The sequence below is a fragment of the Gigantopelta aegis genome, chromosome 15 (assembly GCF_016097555.1).
Source record: "Gigantopelta aegis isolate Gae_Host chromosome 15, Gae_host_genome, whole genome shotgun sequence".
Taxonomy (NCBI): Eukaryota; Metazoa; Mollusca; class Gastropoda; order Neomphalida; family Peltospiridae; genus Gigantopelta; species Gigantopelta aegis.
Window position 1 is genome coordinate 12974634 of NC_054713.1, and position 24512 is coordinate 12999145.

The 24512-nt window shown below is 39.5% G+C and overlaps 2 protein-coding genes across 2 annotated transcripts; both read left to right on the forward strand.

Annotated features, from left to right (window-relative positions):
• Positions 1–14266: 14266 nt before the first annotated feature.
• On the forward strand, positions 14267–15184 carry LOC121389668 (zinc finger MYM-type protein 1-like). Its single transcript, XM_041521318.1, has one exon. The coding sequence runs from the start codon at positions 14267–14269 to the stop codon at positions 15182–15184; it is 918 nt and encodes a 305-aa protein (XP_041377252.1).
• A 177-nt stretch (positions 15185–15361) lies between these two features.
• LOC121389669 (52 kDa repressor of the inhibitor of the protein kinase-like) lies at positions 15362–16312 on the forward strand. The gene has a single exon (XM_041521319.1). It carries the CDS (start codon positions 15362–15364, stop codon positions 16310–16312), a length of 951 nt encoding a protein of 316 aa, XP_041377253.1.
• Positions 16313–24512: the final 8200 nt, after the last annotated feature.

Sequence of the window (24512 nt, forward strand, 5' to 3'; positions counted from 1 at the left end):
AATATTGCGTTAGAGGTGCACGGAGATAGAGCCAAACGCGCTAAGATTAATTTAGAGGTATACAGAGATATAGTAAAAAAATAGAGGTAAGATTGTGTTAGAAGTGTACAGAAATAGAGTGAAACAGAGATGAAAGATTGCGTTAGAGGTGTACGGGGATAGAGCCAAACAGAGATGAAAGATTGTGTTAGAGGTGTGTACGGAGATATAGTCAGAGATAGAGGTATGATTGTGTTAAATGTGTATGGAGATATATGTCTATAGCCAGATGAAGCGCTGAGTACTATAGTTACAAGTGTACAGAAATAGAGCTAAAGACAGAGGTAAGATTGAGTTGGAGGTGTATGGAGATAGAGCCAAAGAGAGATACGATTGAGTTAGAGGTGTACGTATATAGAGCCAAAGAGAGATAAGATTGAGTTAGAGGTGTACGGATATAGAGCCAAAGAGAGGTAAGACTGGGTTAAAGGTATATGTATATAGAGGCAAAGCGAGAAGTAAGATTGAGTTAGAGGTGTACGGAGATATAGTCAGAGATAGAGGTATGATTGTGTTAAAGGAGTACGGAGATAGAGCCAAAGAGACGTAAGATTGAGTTAGAGGTGTACGTATATAGAGGCAAAGCGAGAAGTAAGACTGAGCTAGAGGTGTAAGGAGATAGAGCCAAAGAGGTATGATTGGGTTAGAGGTGTACGTATATAGAGCCAAAGAGCGAGGTATTAATGAGTTAGATGTGTACGGATATAGAGCCAACAGAGATAAGACTGAGTTAGAGGTTTACAGATATAGAGCCAAAAGAGATAAGATTGAGTTAAAGGTATACTGATATAGAGCCAAAAGTGATAAGATTGAGTTAGAGGTGTACGGATATAGAGACAAAAGAGATAAGATTGAGTTAGAGGTGTACGGATATAGAGACAAAAGAGATAAGATTGAGTTAGAGGTGTACGGATATAGAGACAAAAGAGATAAGATTGAGTTAGAGGTGTACGGATATAGAGCCAAAAGAGATATGATTGGGTTAGAGGTGTACGGAGATAGAGCCAAAGAGCGAGGTATTAATGAGTTAAAGATGTACGGATATAGAGTCAAACGAGATAAGATTGAGTTAGAAGTGTAAGGAAACAAAGCCAAAGAGAGGTAAGATTGAGTTAGAGGTGTACGGAGATATAGGCAAAGAGCAAAGTATTAATAAGTTAAGAGGTGTACGCAGATAGAGCCGAAAGAGATAAGATCGAGTTAGAGGTGTACGGAGATAGAGCCACAGAGAAGTATGATTGGGTTAGAGGTGTACGGATATAGAGCCAAAAGAGATAAGAATGAGTTAGAGGTGTACGGAGATAGAGGCAAATAGAGGTAAGATTGAGTTAGAGGTGTACGGAGAGAGCCAACGAGAAATGTAATATTGAGTTAGAGGTGTACGTATATAGAGCCAAAGAGAGAAGTAAGATTGAGTAAGTGGTGTACGTATATAGAGCCAAAGCGAGACGTAAGATTGAGTTAGAAGTGTACGGAGATATAGTCAAAGAGCGAGGTATTAATGAGGTTGAGGTGTACGCAGAATTAAAGGTGTACATAGATAAGAGCCAAAGAGAGAAGTAAGATTGAGTTAGAGGTGTACAGATATAGAGCCAAAAGAGATAAGATTGAGTTAGAGGTGTACAGATATAGAGCCAAAAGAGATAAGATTGAGTTAGAGCTGTATGGAGATAAAGCCAAAGAGAGGTATGATTGGGTTAGATGTGTACGCATATAGAGCCAAAAACCGAGTTATTAATGAGTTAGATGTGTAGGCTACGGATATAGAGCCAGAACAGATAAGATTGAGATAGAGGTGTACGTAGATAGAGCCAAAAGAGATAAGATTGAGTTAGAGATGTACGGAGATAGAGCCAAAGAGAAGTATGATTGGGTTATGGGTGTACGGATATAGAGCCAACAGAGATAAGAATGAGTTAGAGGTGTACAGATATAGAGCCAAAAGAGATAAGATTGAGTTAGAGCTGTATGGAGATAAAGCCAAAGAGAGGTATGATTGGGTTAGAGGTGTACGTATATAGAGCCAAGAGCGAGTTATTAATGAATAAAATGTGTACGGATATAGAGCCAAAATAGATAAGATTGAGATAGAGGTGTACGTAGATAGAGCCAAAAGAGATAAGATTGAGTTAGAGGTGTACGGAGATAGAGCCAAAGAGAAGTATGATTGGGTTAGAGGTGTACGGATATAGAGCAAAAAGAGATAAGAATGAGTTAGAGGTGTACAGATATAGAGCCAAAAGAGATAAGAATGAGTTAGAGGTGTACGGATATACGGCCAACAGAGATAAGATTGAGTTAGAGGTGTACGGATATAGAGCCAAAAGAGATAAGATTGAGTTAGAGGTGTACAGAGATAGAGGCAAAATGAGGTATGATAGGTTTAGAAGTGTACGTATATAGAGCCAAAGAGCGAGGTATTAATGAGTTAGAGGTGTACGGATATAGAGCCAAAAGAGATAAGATTGAGTTAGAGGTGTACGGATATAGAGCCAAAAGAGATAAGATTGAGTTAGAGGTGTACAGATATAGAGCCAAAGAGAGGTAAGATTGAGTTAGAGGTGTACGTATATAGAGACAAAGAGCGAAGTATTAACGAGTTAGAGGTGTATGGATATAGAGCCAAAGGAGATAAGATTGAGTTAGAGGTGTACGGATATAGAGCCAAAAGAGATACGATTGAGTTAGAGGTGTACGGATATAGAGCCAAAAGAGATAAGATTGAGTTATCGGTGTACGGAGATATAGCCAAAGAGCGAGGTATTAATGAGTTAGAGGTGTACGCAGATAGAGCGAAAGAGAGAGGTAATACTGAATTAGAGTTAAAAATTGGTAGAACTTTGAAAATAGCAATTAGTAAAAAAAGTAAAAATAAATAAGAGAAAGAAGAGAGGATCGGACTATTTAATAATATTAAAAAAAAAGTAATTTCGACATCAAATTTTGAACGAAGGTCTAAACGTTTAAAGTCCGAACTATTTGTGCACGTGAGTGGCCTCGTTACGGCCGGTTGGATGCATAGTTTATAGGGACGAGATTGGTTGTATCCCGTCAAGAAAACCCCTAGATTGACAGTAATTAGATGTTGAAGGTGTAGTGCTGTGCTGAAATACAGATCTTGAGAAGCCGGATCCTTCTGAACGAGAGAATCAGACTAGGGTACAGTCCAGTCGTCAAGGGTTAGTATAGTGGTGCGGACGGGCCCGACTCCGGGGGATACGAGATGGTATCAATATAAAACAAAGTAAAGCCTAGAAAAGAGTAGTAGGGGCCGACCCCGTTTCCTGTTTCTTCCAGTTCTGCTGGGACAGGCTCGGACATGTAGAGACTAAACGCGAACAACCATGGCGTTCTGCAGAATGGCCGGCATACGAGTCACGAAAAAACAAGTCGACATACTCAGTCGGAGAAATAACGTGGAGGCAAGGAATCTCGCTAAAAATCGAATCCAACCTGGTGGTGCAGGCTTTCGAAACGAGAAGCATCCCAGCGTTCAATCAGTTCCAATGGCCACATACATCCCAGTAGAAAACTTCATTTCGCTGACAAAAACAACGAAATGAAGGATCCCCTAGTCGAGCACACGAAAGTACGTGCAGTGTGCACAAGCGAAACAAACACGTCTTACCGTGTCGAGCTCCAGACTGGGAATGTTTTCTAACATGTTTATTTATAAATGTAAAGGAAAAATATTTGCCAAATAGTTTTAAAAAATTAATGATGTACATAACATCAAATAGAAAAATGTGGAAAAGCTGATTTTCGTATATAAAGAAAAAGAAGTCAAAATATCAAAATATGCAGCCCTTTTCCCCAACATAAATAACATCAACACTTTGTTTGAATCATAATCATGTACATGTGAATCTATATATATTGTAACGGGGCACCCTGACTAAGCACGAAGGAACTCTCATGTCCACAACTGCTCGCGCCTGTAAAAGTGGTAGCGTGTATCACGAACAATTGTGAGAGATGGATAATCGTAGCCGAGTTAGAGATGTTCTTCTCAGGGTCTTAGAGTAGTTAAGGTCCAATCCCAATGAATAACTATGTCTAAAGTATACAGCTGAAGAAAATAACACAACACAACAAGGAACTTTTATATTAATTTCTTTATATCGTACTTGCTTGTTGTTGACAAGGAAAATAGCGCGATTTGTCGATAAAGTTCAAAGTTCAATTTATAATCCGAACCGAATACACTGTAGGTTGTCCAGTCTTGAATAACACACAAACACGTTCACTGGCACTGGAAAGGTGCTACTCCTACATCAATGGTAGCAACCCGAACAATGTTAACAGCAAACAACATCAGTAACGTACACGGAAGTGTACGCCTGCACTTTAACTTGCAAACGGAAGTAACTCGAATCACTGTCTTCAACAACAGGTACTATACACGGGTCAGGTACACACTGGTCGAGTCCTGGTCCGGGGGTTAAGTAGTCGGCCTGGAGTCTCAGTTAGCACCGCTGGTCTGGAAAAGGCGACGAATAGTGTTCATGTCGGGGAACTGACGGGGAGAAACTCGTTATGGTTTCTTCGGGTAGAGAGCCCTTTAGCCCGTGTGTCTCCGGTAGACGAACTACAAGTCCTCGTCTTGATCAGAAGTACAGCACAACCAAGCACTCTAGTCCAAGGATAATCAGCAGGAAATGGAACGGTAGCAGTCTGCAACTCCCTAGGTACATCTATATTGTGAACATCAGCATCCAACCCGATAGTCAGAAGTCCTTATTTCTGTACTCCCTATCTGGTCTGCTCAGTGTCACCAAAATGATGTAGCGTACAGGATCGCAAACGTCACATATACTTCTTGGGATTCATCACTAAGTATCACTATCTATTAGGTAGTTTTCTAAAATTCCTTTTTCTTGTATTCACACTGCGCTCCTATGCACCTTGCGTCCTTTTGCGCCGTGCGCTCTTTTGCGTCCTTTTCCGCCATGCGCTCTTTTGCGTCCTTTTGCGCCCTTTTGCGCCCTTTTGCGCCGTGCGCTCTTTTGCGTCCTTTTGAGCCCTTTTGCGTCCTTTTGCGCTCCTATGCGTCTCTACTGCATCCTTGAGCGCTCTCGTTCGCTCCTTTGTGCCTCTGTCGCGTCCTTGTGCGCTCTACTGCGCTTCCTATGCACCATGCGCCTTTTCGCACTGAGCGTCCTTTTGCGCCTTTACTGCGCTCTTTTGCGTCCTTTTTGTATAAGTGGTGAATTGTTTATTTCCTATGCATATCTGCATCCCATTTCCTTGTGTACTGGCGACCATTCCATTCCTGCTGGTTCTAAGTTCCGTCCTGTAGGTCTTCGGACTTGGGGAATCCACAAGCCAGCGAGAGCTCTGTGCTCCGCCTCTTTTATACGGGTGTACCATGTGACAGACTGCCTACGTGTCCGCTGGTACATGACGTCATTCTCTGTGTATCTTCGTCATACCCAGTCCACCATAATGAACCCGGAAATAGGTTGCAAATATTCGCTATTTCATAATTATTTGTAGAACAGCCAATTAAGAATACTTTCTTGTTTCTTAATAATGATTTCCTCACTTCCAAAATATTATAATTATATAAATTCATCCTGAAACCTGACAATATTTGCAGCCTATTATAAATTAACGAAGTAAATTTATCCGCTGTATTAATTTGTAAATAAAATATTTACAATTCAACTGCGTTTTGTATTTTATCAAAGTACGGGCATAGTCCGTTTCACTATATATACAGTTGAATAGTTGAATCACGTTGGCTCGAACCCTGTCGGTGCTCGAGAAAGTGTTCGACCCATCGGATAGTTAGACCGAGCCATTCGGTGAACATCGGACATTTCCGTAACATCAGTTAGAAAGTTGGATTAGATACAAACTATGTAAGTGCACTGAAATAAAATAAATAAATGACTAATAGCCAATTGCGCAAGCGCAGCAATTGTTAGTCCTGTTTGGTGGTTTATCATTTGATATTTGATGGATCACCATCAGTTCGAGGGAAATATAGCTATTAACACAGATGGAACCGATAGTTTAGTTCGAGCGAAGTCTTATAGTCGGCCCTGGACGTGTTCGACACATCAGCAGTTAGTATAAGAATTTACCGAACAAAAACCTCGGGACTTCCAGAGTTTTCTTGACCAGATGCAAACCATCTCGTCCCAACAAGCTGTGCACATTAACGGCCTTAACGTGGCCACACACGTGGACATATAGATCGGAGTTTAAACTTTAAGACCTTCGTTCAAAATTTTATTTCAATTTGTTTTATATTATTAAATAATTTTATTTTTGGACTGTTCTTCTTAAATGCTCCAAATTATATAAATATTCAGCCGAGCAGTCAATTACTTTTTAATTAATTAATAGTGAAATATATATATATATATATACTACTCAAAAGAATTTAAGGGTCAAACATTTATAACCAAATAAGTTTCAGAGTGTATTAGATTGATGATGTAAACTACACCAAAAATTTAATTTATTGTTCCATATTTACAAAAAAAACACAAATAAACGTCACTGTATACAAGAAAGTCACATGACATGCTGTCAAAGTTGAAGGTTGTCAAACATGGATTTTACACATTAGAACATTCGTTTAATAGTGTGTGAATCCACCCCTGGCGCGAATACACTCGACACATCGTTGCCTCATGCTGTTGATCACACGTCTGAAGAACTCTTGGGGAATGGCCTACCACTCTGCCATAAGAAGTTGACCCAGATCATGAAGGTTGGCCAGAGGGGCATGGTTATCCCGAACTCTCCTGCCTAATTCGTCCCAGGCGTGCTCTATTGGGGCCAAGTCAGGCGAATATGCTGGCCAATCCATCCTGGCGATACCTTGTTGTCTGAGAAAGTCCGTTACCACCCTGGCGCGGTGGGGTCTGGCATTGTCATCCTGCAGAACTGCCCCGCCGCCAATCTGCTGAAGGCCTGGGAGAACCAACGGCCGGATAATCTCATTCAGATAGCGGATTCCATTCAGATTGCCATCCACCACATAGAGGGGGGTCCTGTGGTGGATAGAGATGCCGCCCCACACCATGACGCTGCCACCACCGAACCGGTGACGTTGTCTAACGTTAACGTCAGCGAAGCGCTCCCCAGGACGTCTGTAGACACGAACCCGACCAACGTTGAACCGGAGACTAAACCTGGACTCATCAGTGAACATCACTCGACCCCACTGAACACGTTGCCACGGCAGATGAAGTGTGCACCAGTGACGTCTGGCCGTTCTGTGACGTGGTAGGAGTGGTGGTCGAACAGCCTGGCGACGGCAGCGTAGATTATTGGCTCTCAGACGATTGCGTATGGTTTGATCAGACGCTCGAGTTCCAGTCGCAGTCCGCAGATTGTCACGTAATCGGCGTGCAGTGGTTGTGCGTTGACGTAGAGCCATATTGGTGATGTAGCGGTCCTCTCTATTTGTAGTGCTTCGGGGTCTTCCCGAACGTGGACGATTTCGAACAGAATTCGTTGCTTGGTACCGTTGCCACAGTCGGCCAACGACACTCTGACTGACACCAAGTCTCAGAGCAACATTTCTTTGCGTATTGCCATCCTGAAGCCAAGCAATAGCCCTTCCTCGATCTTCGATAGTCAGTTGACGTCGTACCATTGTCGAATTTGGAGTGTGCACCGTACACGAACGCAAGCTCCAATTATACGGAAATTCAGCATTGGGAACATGGAATGCACATGCAAAGCGTGAAAATGAAGCGCTTTGTGAAAAAGCAAGTTATGGGCACTTAGCAAACCTTTCGCTTTCGCCCTAATTTACGTGCAAATGTAAGCATGTTTTCGCCATTAGAACTAGTCGACAGTGTCATTGACAGTGGATTTTAATTCATTTATGGGTTGCTTAGACCCACTTTCGTCAAAATGGAACAATACCATGCGTGACATTATGGTCTAGCTAATATAATTGACATTCAGAAAATAATGTCGAAAATATCGTCTGACCCTTAAATTCTTTTGAGTAGTATATATATTACACTAGATGCTATTCCAAAATTATGTTCATTTACAATTGCTACTCGCCCTCCCCACCAATTCTGTTAGAGACGTGCTTGAACCTTATTTGGATATAGGCATGCTAATATGTTATCCAATCAAATCCAGTGGCAGTAATAGTAATAATATAGAAGTAGTAGTAGTAGTAGTACTAATGGTAGTGGTAGTAGAAGTAGTAGTAGTAGTGGTAGAAGAGAAGTAGTAGTAGTAGCAGTAGTAGTAGTAGTAGTAGAAGCTGTAGAAGTAGTGGTAGTAGTATTACTAGTAGAAGTAGTATTAGTAGCAGTAGTAGAAGTAGTAGTAGTAGTAGTAGACGTAGTAGTAGTAGTAGCAGCAGCAGCGGCAGCAGTAGTAGTAGTAGTAGTAGCAACAACAGCAGTAGTAGTAGTAGTAGTAGTAGTAGTAGTAGTAGTAGTAGTAGTAGTAGTAGTAGTAGAAGTAGTAGTAGTAGTAGAAGCAGTACTTAGTAGTAATATTCCACAGTTGTTTTTTTGTTTTGAGCTGTTCAATTCAGACGTTCACCCAAATCGAGGATATTGAACCCAGTTTTATGAGAACATTCAGTAGTAATATTCCACTGTTCTCTTCTATTTACAGCTGTTCAATTCAGACGTTCACCCAACTCGAGGATATCGAACCCAGTGTTATCAGAACACTCAGTAGTAATATTCCACTGTTCTCTTCTATTTACAGCTGTTCAATTCAGACGTTCACAACCCAACTCGAGGATATCGAACCCAGTGTTATCAGAACACTCAGTAGTAATATTCCTCTGTGCTCTTCTATTTACAGCTGTTCAATTCATACGTTCACCCAACTCGAGGATATCGAACCCAGTGTTATCAGAACATTCAGTAGTAATATTCCACTGTTCTCTTCTATTTACAGGTGTTCAATTCAGACGTTCACCCAACTCGAGGATATCGAACCCAGTGTTATCAGAACACTCAGTAGTAATATTCCACTGTTCTCTTCTATTTACAGCTGTTCAATTCAGACGTTCACCCAACTCGAGGATATCGAACCCAGTGTTATCAGAACACTCAGTAGTAATATTCCACTGTGCTCTTCTATTTATAGCTGTTCAATTCAGACGTTCACCCAACTCGAGGATATCGAACCCAGTGTTATCAGAACACTCGGTAGCCACATCGATGAGATGTCTGCGCTTATGTTACGCTGAATCACTCTGCTATGGCGCCAACTTCAAACAGTCCACTGGTAGCTCCAATTGTCAACTGGTTTCTAACGATCTGACCAATCCGATTGAAGAAGACGGAACTGGTTGGGACGCGTATGTGGTCGATTCGGCAGGATCGCGAAACGGCCCAAAATGTTTGGGGTAGACTTACGCATGGTCAGCCGATTACTGAATATAAATACTTATAATATATGTTCTCAGTGGCATATGTTGTTAGTGCCAACGAGAACCCGTTCTATTAGCAATCTTCATTTGTAGTTGGGAAATTTAACATCGATTTCAGTGGCAGTTGGCTTCTGTGTAGTGGGATATAAACTGTTGTCAGACTCTAGGGTTCAATATAAGAGCCATTTTTATAATTGAAATTCGATACTACTTGCTACTAGTACGTTCGACAATCGAAGGAAAGAAGGAAGGAATTTTTTTTATTTAACAACACACTCAACACATTTTATTTACGGTTATATGGCGTCGAACATATGGTTAAGGACCACACAAATATTGAGAGAGGAAACTCGCTGTCGCCACTTCATGGGCTACTCTTTTCGATTAGCAGCAAGGGATCTTTTATATGCATCATCCCACAGACAGGATAGCACATACCACAGCCTTTGATATAACAGTCGTGGTCCACTGGCTGGAACGAGAAATCGCCCAATGGGCCCATGGACGGTTGACGATCGAATGACTGATATGGGGAAACCCACCTTTATATACCTATCGACGGTTGAAATCACACACGTTGAAACATGTCCAGACTTGTTAAGACATATACGAAGCCGCAGACCATTTATTTATCAATAAACGGTGACGCCACAACATAGAAGCGTTTTTATAGGTTGATACTGTGTTGGCTGGACCGCATTCGCAAGACAAGTCCTAATCTAGTGTTTGCACATATTGCGTTATATAATAAATCACGATGTGTTTGGGTATCAATATATTGTCTTACTATGCTAGACACTATATACTCTATTCAAGACGACCGGCCTCGGTGGCGTCGTGGCAGGCCATCGGTCTACAGGCTGGTAGGTACTGGGTTCGGATCCCTGTCGAAGCATGGGATTTTTAATTCAGATACCGACTCCAAACCCTGAGTGAGTGCTCCGCAAGACTCAATGGGTAGGTGTAAACCACTTGCACCGATCAGTGATCCATAAATGGTTCAACAAAGGCCATGGTTTGTGCTATCCTGCCTGTGGGAAGCGCAAATAAAAGATCCCTTGCTGCTAATCGGAAGAGTAGCCCATGTAGTGGCGACAGCGGGTTTCCTCTCAAAATCTGTGTGGTCCTTTGCCATATGTCTGACGCCATATAACCGTAAATAAAATGTGTTGAGTGCGTCGTTAAATAATGAAACACTTCTTTCTTTCTTTCTATTCAAGACAAAGACAACAGAAGGGAGGTTTTATTTTTAGCTTGGGGAAACCCAGTCTATTTTTGGCGCCATTCATTTTGCCTTTCTTAATCCAATGGGCGAAAATGCGCTAGAAACGGTAGTTTTGCCACTACTGACGGCCTTGTTACGTTACTTTAATGGGCACCCTTTATTACAAAATCTTAGATCGGCACCTGATGAAATAGACTTAAAGAATGGAGACTCGGGTCGATCCCCGTCGGTAGGCTCATTTTGCAAATTTTCTGTCTAGTCAGTGCACCACGACTGGTAAATGAAAGGTCGTTATATATGCTACCCTGTCTGTTTGATGGTGCATATAAATTGCATGAATGAATGAATGAATGAATTAATGTTTAACGACACCCCAGCACGAAAAATACATCGGCTATTGGGTGTCAAACTATGGTAATGCAAACAAATAAGGTGATGATCAACATCAATATAAAAATACAAGATTTAAAGAAAAACACCGTGTAAAGAACTGTGCAAAACTACAAATATCACAGATAGATACTGACTTTTACTCAAAATTTTAATTGTATCCCGAAGAAAACAAGGGGATTTGTGCTGTATTGGCCATTCTCAAAGATAATGTTACACCCCTGCACCACGGTGAGGTTACAGCACGGGCAGGGGTGGTGCATACAAAAATCGCTTGCTACTAAAGACACATCATATATCCGTAAATGTGTTGAGTGCGTCGTTAAATAAAACATTTCCTTTCTTTCTTCCTTCCTTCATTCCTTCCTTCCTTCCTTCCTTCCTTATTGTAAGGTAGTGATATCAGGGCCCCAACCCTGACACTACCAAATGTTTTCTGGGGTTAATAAACTTTATTTAATTTTTTTTTAAATAAAAACGTGACGTAACTGACAGCCATTCTTGTATTGGCGTTCACTCAATCTAATTAAAATTAGCTCCACTATTACATGTGGATCAAACACCAGCCAGTTGGAGCTCATGTCCACCAATCAAAACCTTACTTGCAGAATCCTGCCAGTGATTTAAAACTAACAACACTGCGTAGTCCCCAATGTCCAGGTAATATTTCGTCTGTAAATAATAATTTAAATATTGACCAATCACACTTCGCCTTTTATAACGTTATTTGGGAGCATACAAATTCTAAAAATATCGGGCGAGTCTATTTTAGTGGCCGCAGTACAGCGAACCATACCAATACGTACGGGGTGGGTTATCAGTCTTCAATTTTACATTAAAAATTATTTATTTATTTATAAAAAAAACCCCAACTAAATCAGTCTTCAGTTTTACATTACAAATTATTTATTTTATAAAATAAAACATGTTTTACGGCATTCGTAATTCACACGAAACGTCGTATACCTTCAGGACAATTCGGAATGTTTTCAAATTATTTTTAAATCACTGGCAGGATTCTGCAAGTAAGGTTTTGATTGGTGGACATGAGCTCCAACTGGCTGGTGTTAGATCCACATGTAATAGCATGGGCGTAGGCTGGGGGGGTTCGGGGGGTTCGGACGAACCCCCCCGCTGAAGCAAATGGTCCGCTTTCAGAAGTAAAATATTACTATTTTTTTTTTTTTTTTTTTTTTAATTATTATTAAATTTTGTTTAACACAGTGCTGTATATGGCTCTATATTCATATAGGCGTCCATGCGTGCCCGTCGCTTGTTATTACATAGTTTTATTTTGTTATAAAATAATGTAGTACACCGAGCTCATGTTAAGCTTTCGAAATGTATGGTCATCAACAAGGATATGACGTCAGACGTTGACGAAAATATGATCCAAAGACATAGAAGCCTGGTGATTTCGAATTCCAAACGTAAGTACTTGCAAATGACACAGCCCAACTACATGTACCTATATGCACTAGTAGCGGCAGTATACTTATTTCAGTTGTTTTCCAGCCTAATTTTGTTTTGTTCAAAGGATAAGGAACATACACACTCGTTTTCAATATTTGATGCGCAAGCCAAAAATTAAAGCCGCATTATCGCCCAACCATACTATCCAAAGACATCTTATCTGCTCAGTGGTGTAGGAAGGTGATTTCCAAACGTAAGTAGGCCTACTTGCAACAGATATTCCCCCAACTATCAATATGCACTTAGACTAGTAGATATAGTATACTTATTTCAGTTGTTTTTTCCGGCCTAATAAATTGTTTTGTTCAAAGGATAAGGAACATACATGTAGCACTCTATTTTGAATATGTGACACGCAAGCCAAAATTAAAGTCGCATATCGCCTAACCATGTTATCCAAAGACAGTGCTCCACAACTAGTTAACGAAGGTCATGGTATGTGTTATCCTGTCTGTGGGATGTGCATACAAAAGAGCCCTTGCTGCTAATCGGAAAGAGTAGCCTATGTGTAAACATAATTATGGTCCTTGACCATATGTCCGACGCCATATAACCGTAAATAAAATGCGTTTAGTGTGTCATTAAATAAAACATCGGCAGTGTCGTACCGGATATACGCTTTTTTTTTCATTGGTTCGTATCGATAATTTGATGTAATTTTAGTAAGCGACGCCAGCTTCTCTGATAGCACAGTGCATTTTACTTCATAAACATGTTGGTAATAAATAAAATACCGCACTCGTTTCACTAGATATCATTAATTTTAGAAAACTCATGAACTTCCCAAAGTATCTGACCTCACTTTCGTTCGGTTAGATACCTTTGGGAACTTCATTCGTTTCGTAAAAATGATATCTAGGGAAAACCTGTTTAGTACTCTCTTGCTCACTCTCTTTTCCCCCATCTCCCTCTATCTCATGCATACGTGTCCACACACACACACACACACATACACACTTGACATTGACAACTTACCTTAAGCTTAAAATGTCCAGTACTCATGGCGACTGTCATTTTAGAGTAGGCCTACACGATAGGTTTTATTAGCGAACATATTTTACTGTAGGAAACATGCTAACAATGTAACTTTAAATAAAACAGTAGAGCTAGTGTTGTTGCCTAGTTAGGCCTCGCATTATTGATAATATATACTGTAGTTCAACTCGAACCTTTGATCGTTGTACTCCGTTTTGAATTACGTATGCAACTTTCTATTCCAATCCAATACAATGGAATAAATGAAAGTATAACTTAGTGTGGTTTTAAATTGTTTGCAGCAAACATTCGAGATGGGCAGGCCAGAGAAAAGAAAACAGGAACTGAAAATTGCATCCAAGAGATGTCAATCCCTGGATAAATTCTTTAACAATAAACGACCACGACCAAGAGAAGGGCAAACCCAACAGGCACCACGAGAAGAACGCCCGACTCCTGACGAAAAAAGTAATCCATCAGAATCGCCATCAGGGTCTGCTAGCGAAGGATACAAAGAAGAATCCCAAACCAAGACACCTACTGCAACAATTAACGATATTGGACATATCATACTGCAACAATGTCAGTACTAGATATTAAAAAAGCAATTGAAGGACTCTCTGATGGAGAAAAATATACACTAATCAAACACCATAGCCAGCCGTCCGAAACATATACATTTCCTATAATATATGTTGGTGGCTGTAAACCGCAGTTTTAAACTCAGCTGGTTGAAGGAATATCAATGGTTAGTTTATAGCCAAAAACTCGATGGTGCCTTTTGCATCATGTGTTCACTTTTCTGTATGAATCGAGAAGGGAAAGGGCAATTTGTCAATCGGCCATTTATAAATTGGCAAAAGAAGTCCGAAAAGTGCAAAAGCCACGAAAGCAACGAGTACCACCAAGAGGCAATGCAAATTGCAGACACGTTCATCAAAAGTATTGAAAATCCTAATGCCACTATTCCAATTTTGATGGAAAACAATAGGTCAAAGAACATTGACAAAAACCGAGAAATACTTCGATGCATTGCAGAAGCAATTGTGTATTGTGGCAAGCAAGGTATAGCATTACGTGGGAAGAACGAACACTTGGAGGATGAGAAAACAAACCCGGGAAATTTTCTCTCCTTGATCAAGGTACTGGCTAGGTATTGCTCAACCTTACATGAACATTTAATGGAGCCACAAATGAAATGTGTCACTTACTTGTCACCACAAACACAAAATGAGTTACTCGATGTTATAGGCAATCACATAATTCTCGGTGACCTTGTCCAAGAGATAAAGACAGCACAGTTCTATAGTATCATGGCGGATGAGGTGACATCTCATAACACTGAACAGCTGGCTCTGTGCGTCCGCTTCGTGGATTCAGATGAAAATATTAGGGAGGAGTTCATACAATTTTCAAAAGTGATTCGCACCACGGGTGAATATCTGGCCAATGAGATCATTCACATACTGGAAAACCTTGGTATACCATTGAAAGATATGCGTGGTCAAGGATATGATGGGGCGAGTAACATGTCATCTGGTCGAGTTGGCGTCCAGGCTAAAATCCGAGAGCATGCTCCATTAGCAACATATGTGCACTGTAGTGGCCATTGCTTAAATCTGGTTATAAGTCACGCCTGTAACATACCAGAAGTGCGTAACATGATCGACAAACTTAAGAACTGTTGCCCTTTTTTTCCGAAATAGCCCAAAGAGAATGAACTTCTTGAGTTGATTACAGCGATTAAAGTCGAGAACCAAACAAGGAGAAAAACTTTAATTGATCTCTGTCGGACCCGATGGGCGGAGCGCCAAAATGCCTACCAACACTTTTACCAGTGCTATTTCTTTATTGTTGATGCCCTACAGGTGATCGGCTACAAGATGCATCTTGAAGAATACAATGGTCTACATGAAGGTTTTGCAGAATTGTATTGGGATTGGAAAACACAGACCCGCAGTGATGCGCAGCAGTTGCTCACTGGTATAACAAGTTTTGGCTTTATTATAGTTTTCCTCACAGTCTACCAATATCTCTCACATCTTTCTGGACTTACTGTTCAGCTCCAAAGCTCCTCTCTGGATATTATTCATGCATATAATGCCGTGAACGATATTAAAGATATCTACAAGAAAGAGCGCCATGACGTTGACAGTAATTTCGAATCTGTAATTTTCAAACAGGCAGAGAGAATGGCAGCAAAAGTGGGTGTTGAGCCCAATAAGCCAAGGGTCAGTGGGAGACAGATATACCGTGCCAATAATGCTGCAAGTAGTACTGTACTGGAACACTACAAACTGAACTTGGCAATTCCTTTCTTGGATCATGTGTGTGAAAATTTAAACTCTAAGTTTTCTGGACTGGCTAAAACTGCAATTTCACTGCTAGGACTAGTACCATCTATACTTTGTGAAAACAACATGTCGATTGACGAAATCCTACGTATGTACAACGAGGATCTCCCATCACCCGAGGTGACCGACCTAGAATTGAAACGTTGGAAAATGCGATATGAAAATGTGTCACCTGAGAGGAGACCTTCTACTCCAGCTGCTGCGTTGAAGGATTGTGATGGAACCCATTTTCCTAACATAAAAACTCTTCTCAGGATCGCATGTACTATTCCAGCAACCTCCTGTGAGTGCGAACGAAGTGCAAGTTCATTAAGGCGTTTACATTCATATGCGAGGGCAACGATGGGGCAAGAACGCCTGTCTGCATTGGCACTCTTGCACATTCATTACGATAAGGAGATTGATCTTGACCGTGTCGTGAACGTGTTTGTACAATGTCATCCAAGGCGTCTTGAACTCTCATCGATAATTAAACCATAAACCAGTTACGATCTAGTAAGTGGAATTTCTGTGGTTTGTTGTTCGTTTGTATTGTTTCTTTGGGTTTTTTAAAATATATAATTGTAATATATATATATATGTATACGTTGTGTGTGTGTATGTGTGTGTGTGTGTGTGTGTGTGTGTGTGTGTGTGTGTGTATGTGTGTGTGTGTGTGAACAAGGGTCCACTTGGTTCATATCCGAACCCCCCCATGACCAGGTCACGCTACGCCCCTGAATAGTGGAGCTAATTTTAATTAGATTGGGCGTTCACTCGGTTGAAGATACTGAGTTTTGTTGTTGTTGTGGTTGTGGTTGTTGTTGTTATTGTTGTTGTTACCAATACCAAACAGAGTGAACATTCTTCCGGAAACGCAATAGACGATAACCATGTGAATGAACGTAAGTATATATTCATCGACTATAGTGATAATATGAACGTCGGCCATTTTTATAGCATACTATTACACCATCCAACATCCCGTGAACATTTGCAATACTTTTAATCCATTTGAAATCTTTGAAAATGTGTTTATTGTTTTTATTTATAATCAAATGGCAATGCAATGTGACCTCAGTCATTATAATTCCCAATCACTTGACCACGTGAACAAATAATGACATATGATAGAGAGGGTTGCCCCAGTATTTGACCAATAGAAAAGCTTGAGGATACATTCCCAAAATAAACTAATTTACTAATTTTATGTATTTTGGTGCTGTTTGTCAGGACTTACACAATTATGTTTTCTTTTATTTTCAGTCTAATATCATTATTTGTAAATTAAGATAGGACCAAAGAGACATATACCTGTTGCAGGAGTTAGACTCAGTGATAAGGATTCCACACTTGACATTAAACGCGACAACTTTGCAGCTACTCCTATGTCCGTTCACTCGGGGAGGCTGGCCAGATTTCAATGGCTCTACTGAGAAAATAAACATGACTTCGGCACTCGTTTGGAATTCCCTTATTTCAAAAGACTATTCCCTTTTAAAACTGAAACACTTCTCCAACAATGATGTTGTGTTCAACTTTTAACACATAACAAAAACTTTCTTCAACACCGTTGTTTGAAAAATACAATCCTTTCATTTGTTTGTAAATACTCGGCCAACACTTGAAATGTTTTACATTTAAAACTTTAAACAACTAACCTACGTCATACCTCAATATGACGTCACTTATAAAAGTGTGATGTAACGTCACAATTGACAGCACACAAACCTTAATAATTTGTTATTTTAAGCCTTTGAATATGCATTTATTACAATAACTAAGAGTCATTAAAACAGTTTAATTGGCAAATAATTATATGTTGTTACTTTGATAACTTCATTTAATAGAAAGATTAAATGTTATTATTGTTGTTGTTACCAATACCAAACATCTGTATTTGAATGTGGAAATAAATATTGTTGAAAAACCATGAAGGAATTTGTAACTATATATATTTCCACGATAGTTTTTAAAACGAGATTATATACAGCCATCCTGTGCATACACTATATACACTATATATTTAAAGTGGTCGCTATATAAACAGTTGATGTTTATATACATAGAGAGACTAGATGTAATCCGTGCCAGACAGACGATATATACCACTAAATCACATCTCATAGACGATAATAGTAACATATGTGGCTAAAATTCATACCTGCAGCGTATCAATTGGCATATACACCACTGATATAAATACTACCACCCATCACCCTTAGAGTGAATCAGAAAAAATTAGGGGTGAAGATACTCATTTCAGAAATAACGGGTAGCGTCTATGTCTACCCTAGTTCCTCACCAAATTTGAGTACTTTTTTTTACAGGTACCCCATACATGTTTAAAGCACAAAACTATTGGACACAGTGGTACTACTAACTGAAATAAAATTGAATGGATTTGTTTTGCCAAGATGAAATTCTTTTTTGTTACAACCAACACACTCACATTTGTCATCAATATTAGGACCAATCCGGTGCACCTCGGACTTTGACCCAGCCGGAAGATATTTGGTTTAGTGCTACCTATACGTCCGCTGTATACGTAGCCACTTCTATGATAAGTAACAAATATGGCACCTTCGATTACGGTTGAATTAATGAAATGCATCGCTGTGCACAATATTTAGCATGATTTGTGTACGGTGGTCCACTGAGTTTGAGCGCAAAAAGATCCTTGCGAAATTAATGCGACATCGTGTTAGTACAAATAAGGCAGTCGGCCTCAGGCACGGTTGGGGGGGGGGGGGGGGGGGGGAGCAAGCAGACAAATGGGGAGGGGGAGGGAGGCTGACTGAGATCGAGACCGCAAAGCAAAGTTTCTAAGGGGTTCTCCCGTACAAGTTTGAAAAATAGATGTCCAACCAAAATTCATCTGTGCCTTAAGATTTACTACCAATACTATTGTTTTATTAAGAATTATTCCAAGATGTTCCGAAAAATCGGTAACTAATTTATTATTTAACTAATTGGCACTTCTTCGCAAAGAAGATTTTAAGATTGCTTTGTGGAACGGCTGTAAAGTTTACGTGTGCCAGCCGTAAATCTGACCGTACGTCACTGCATTTAAGCATTGCAAAATTTAGTATTTAGGTACACGCATGTAAGACATAACCGGGATTGTTTAAAGCGCGCGCACACACATACACATTCACAGACACACACACACACACACACACGCACACAGAGAGAAACACACACACACAGACACACGCAAACATCCACGCACACACGCACGCACATACACAGACACACACACATACATACATACGCACGCACATTCACATATACACATTCACATATACACACACTGACACACACATACAGACACATACACACACACACACAGATACATTCACATGTACACACGTACACACATTCACACATACACACACACACACACACGCACACAACTACAAAGAGACGCATTCACATACACACAGACATACACACACATGCATACACACACACACACATACACACACACGCAGAGAGAGAGAGAGAGAGAGAGAGACACACACAAACAGACAGACACACACATACAGACACACACTCACACATATACTCACACATATATACACACACACAGACACACTGACGCACACACACAAACACACCGACACACACTCTTACACTGTGACAGAGAGAGAGAGAGAAAGAGAGAGAGAGAGACTGAGAGAGAGAGAGAGAGAGAGAGAGAGAGAGAGAGAGAGAGAGAGAGAGAGAGAGAGAGAGAGAGAGAGAGAGAGAGAGATACACTTAGACAGACACACACACATACACACACAGAGAACGACAGACAAACAGACTGAGACAGAGACACACTGACAGACAAATATACAGACAGAGAACAAGAGAGACATGGAGCAAAATAGAAAAAGAGATGGTAAAATAAAGAACGAGAAAGAAAGAAAGAAAGGAGGAAGAGGAAAGGAATATGTATTTGACACCTCAGCACCTTTCAAACACCGTCTATATTTATTTATTTAACGTAAAATAGGTGGTTATTTTAACATTTGAGAACGAAACTCTACTTACACTGAAAAAGCAACAAAGTATCTTTTGTATGCACTTTCTTATAGACGGAACAGTACATACCACGGTTTTAATGTACCAGTCGCGGAGCACTGTTTGGGATGGAAAAGGGAACCGAAGTCATCGATTTGACGACCAATCACACCTTGACGTGAGCGCTCTATCACAAAGCTAAATGAATATTAATTAAACGCCTAAAATAAAAGTAACACAGTCTCTTATACACATATATATTAAAATTATTGTCTGAGAATACGGCAGTTAATATTCAGAACTCTTTTTTTTTCTCCCACTAAAAGATCGATAAAGAAAAAACCCGTGTCGAAAACAACACGCTTTTGTCCTCGGGCGCACAATACAAATTCAATCATTAAACTTAAAGGGACATTCCTGAGTTTTCTGCATTGTAAGATGTTTCCGACTAATAAAATATTTCTACAATTAAACTTACATATTAAATATATTTTCTTGTTTAGAATATCAGTGTCTGTATATTCAATGTGTTTCTGGTCGTCTTAATATTTGTAAGAAGCTCAAATTGGATTTTGTCTTCAATTAATTTCATACGTACAAATAAATATATTTTAGGAAATAAAATGAAATTTAACCTAGTACAAATATTAGAACGATCAGAAACACGTTTAACATACAGACACTAATATTTTATGCAGAAAAATATATTTGATATGTAATTACAATAGTTAAAAAGTCTCTGTTAGTCGATAACACCTTAAACACTGTAGCAAACCCAGGAATGTCCCTTTAAAGACTGCACAAACGTATTAAAAGACGCAATGTCGCCTTTTTTTTTTAGTTTGTTGTCGTTGTTAAGGTTTCGCGACTAACAGAGCCTTTGTAACTATTAAAATGGCATTAAATATCTGTGTCTGTATATATACTCTGTGGTTTTTTTTTTTATATTACTAGTATTTGTATATGATACAGTTAGTTACTATGAAAGGAAATCAGTATCTTTAAATATTTCACTAATGTAACATACAAGCAATATTATGCAGTAGTGTTATGCGGGCGGATGGTCGAACAATTTGTCCGAGGGTCCAGACTCCAAGTGAAAGTTCGGCATCTTAGAAGTAAACCCGTCAATGCATCATCCAGTTGGTTAATTTTTCACGAATATCTTTAAATGCAAATTGACGGAACGTAGTCAAGTGGTAAAGCGTTCGCTTGATACGCGGTCGGTCTACGATCGATCCCAGTCGGTGGGACCATTGGACTATTTCTCTTTCCAGTCAATGCACCACGTCTGGTATATCAAATACCGTGGCATGTGCTGTCATGTCTGTAGAGGGGTAAATATAAAAGATACCTTGCTACTAATGGAAAAATGTAGCGGGTTTCTCTCTGAGACTATGTCAGATCTAGAATTACCAAATGTTTTACCTCTAATAGTATTCTAGTGGTGTTGTTAAACAACAAAAAACAAAAACCTTTAAATGAAATTGTGACTCGCAAATAAGACAAACCCCGGGATCCGCGGTCAGTTCATGACTGCAAGCGTTCGCGGTCAATTTCGGACTGTTTCTAACCTATTCCTATCCTATAACATCATACATAACGTACAACGGAAACGGAAGAAAATAAAATCAGATGATTTTGGTGTAAATACTCATTGCTTAAAATATACCGATGGTAAGGTTTTAGGATGACAGAACCCAGTTTTTCCCCATTAGACATTAGACATTTTTTTCAGATTATCCATTTCTTTACATCCAGAGTGTTTCTGGTCACCCTGGTGTTTCTAATGCAAAGCACTTCTCATATTTTCAAAAAACGCACGTACCTCTGAGAAGTAACGGTATCCAGAAGTATCCATCCATCCATCCATTCATCCATCCATCCATCCATCCATCCATCCTTCCATCCATCCATCCATCTATCTGCGCGGTACATAGCCCAGTGATAAAGCGCTCGCCTGATATGCGGTAGGTCTAAGATCAACCCCCGTCAGTGGACCCATTGGGCTAATTCTCTTTCCACGACTGGTATATCAAAGGCCGTGGTATGTGGTATGTCCTGTCTGTGGGATGGTGCATATAAAAGATCCTTTTCTATTAATGAAAAAATGTAGCGGGTTTCCTAAGATTATATGTCAAATTACCAAATGTTTCACATCCAATAGCCGATAATTAATAAATCAATGTGTTCTAGTGGTGTGTGTGTGTGTGTGTGTGTGTGTGTGTGTGTGTGTGTGTGTGTGTGTGTGTGTGTGTTGTATGTGTGCGTGTGCGTATGCGTGTGTGTGTGTAGCGCCGTGACCTTATTTATTATTTTATTTATCTTATTTTATTTATTTATTTTATTATATTTCTTTCTTTCTTTCTTTCTTTTATTTACTTTTCACTATCACTTATATCAGTCACATACAACTTCATTTGAAATATCTGGTATTTACGAAGGTTATTATTTTTATTATTATTATTATTATTTACATGTATTTATTTATTTATTTATTTATTTATTTATTATTCAATTTATTTTCTTTGTTTGTTTGATTCTTTCTTTATTTTCACTTCATTATATTAGTCCTATACGACAACTTCGTATGAAATATCTGGTATTCACGAAGTTTTAAAACTATTTATTTATTTATTAGGCCCTATTTCTTCTTTTTCATTCACCGTTTTAATTATTTCGGCTTAAATTCAGATTTGGTCTGTTTACTTTTGTTGATTGTCCGTCGTCCAAGGCATGGTACTTAATATGCTTGTTTGCTGACCCTGAACTTAAAAAGTCTTAAAAATCAAAACTTTATTATTAAAGGGACACGCCCTAGTTACGGCTAGTTGGTAACCATTACGGCGTTGTTTTTCGCTATTAAACCCATGTTTTTCACAAATAAAATTGCACTGTACTTACATTTTATTATTTTGAATACACATTTCCATTCACCTGAAGTGCTTTTTGGTAATCCTGGTAATCCTGATGTTTGTAAAACCACGAAATGCATTTTTTGTATTTCTTAAAATGCCGCGCGCACTCGAGAAAAAACCGTTAAGCAAGCGAGGTCCAATCTATTTTTAGAGGGAATCTTCCTGTGTAAACGTCACAGACGTTGGTATACCACGTGACCGTTATCATTTTGGTTCGGTTTGTTTTCTCGTGCACGGTTAGCGCAATCAACATCCGATTTGTTGTCGTTTGCTTGCTGTTCATTTGTGAGATATTTCTTCACAGTTCGTGAAAATTTTCAGTAACAATAAAGTTCAGACAAGTAAGTGTCTCAATAAAAAACGTTACAAACCCTTAAAACCAACAATTTTGCTAAGTCTTACGATATCTGGAGAGGGGATACAACCAGGACAGAACAGTTGGAACATGTCCAGGAGAGGTGAAAGGAACGCACCCCAAGTCTGTGAAATTTCTAGTGACGTAGGCATTGTTATGCTTCGAGCGACATCTACCGGTGACATCAGAATACTAACTTTCAAAATTATTTCAAGCAATTGGGACATGGGGATTCCAATGGTATTTATCGCTATAAAACCTGCTTTTTCACTCCATTTGATAAAAACGTGATCTAAGTGTGTTACAGTTTTGTAGATTAACCAAATTATAATTTATTTTCGCTGGCTGGAACTAGGGTGTGCGGCTTTAACTCAAGTACCATTTGTCAAATGTGTACACATGTAATGGTTTTTTTTATAGAAAGTTGTGAGAACTGTAGGGAGTAGCCTACATTGTGTGTGGCGGGACGTAGCCCAGTGGTAAAGCGTTCGCTTGATGCGCGGTCGGCCTAGGATCGATCCCAGTCGGTGGACCCATTGGGCTATTTCTCGTTCCAGCCAGTGCTCCACAACTGGTGTAATAAAGGCCGTGCTATGTAATGGCGACAGCGGGTTTCCTCCCTCAATATCTATATGGTCCTTAACCATATGTCCGACGCCATATAACCGTAAATAAAATGTGTTGAATGCGTCGTTAAATAAATCATTTCCTTCATTCATTCGTTTCCTATTACCAGAGTCTTCGTTGCTAGGACCCACCGACGAGGATCGATCCTACACCGACTGCGCATCAGGCGAGCGCTTTACCACTAGGCTACGTCCCGTCCCTAAAACTATCTTAGAAACCAAAATAGCTTTAGTTTAAAATGTGTTTTTGTAAGGGGCGGGATTTAGCTCAGTCGGTTGAGTGCTCGCTTGAGGTGCTTGAGTCGCAGGATCGAACCACCTCGGTGGATCCAATCAGTGCCACACAAACTGGACAAAGGTCGTGTTATGTGCTTTCCTGTTTGTGGGATATTAAGTGAATATAAATGATCTCTTACTGCATTAAGAAAAATATAGCGGGTTTCCTCTCATGACTTCGAGTCAGAATTACCAAATGTTTGACATAGCCAGTGGTTAATAAATCAATGTGATCTAGTGGTGTCGTTAAACAAAACAAACTTTAAAGGGACATTCATGAGTTTGCTGCATTGTAAGATGTTTCCGACTAATAAAATATTTCTACGATTAAACTTACATATTAAATATGTTTTCTTCTTTAGAATATCAGTGTCTGTATATTCAATGTGTTTCTGGTCGTCTTAATATTTGTAAGAAGCCCAAAATATTTTAGGAAATAAAATGAAATTTAACCTAGTACAAATATTAGAACGATCAGAAGCACGTTTAATATACAGCCACTAATATTTTATGCA

Excerpts from the sequence above, each read along its gene's own strand:
- LOC121389669 (XM_041521319.1), top strand. The coding sequence starts at position 15,362 with ATGCATCTTGAAGAATACAATGGTCTACATGAAGGTTTTGCAGAATTG.
- LOC121389668 (XM_041521318.1), top strand. The coding sequence starts at position 14,267 with ATGTGTTCACTTTTCTGTATGAATCGAGAAGGGAAAGGGCAATTTGTC.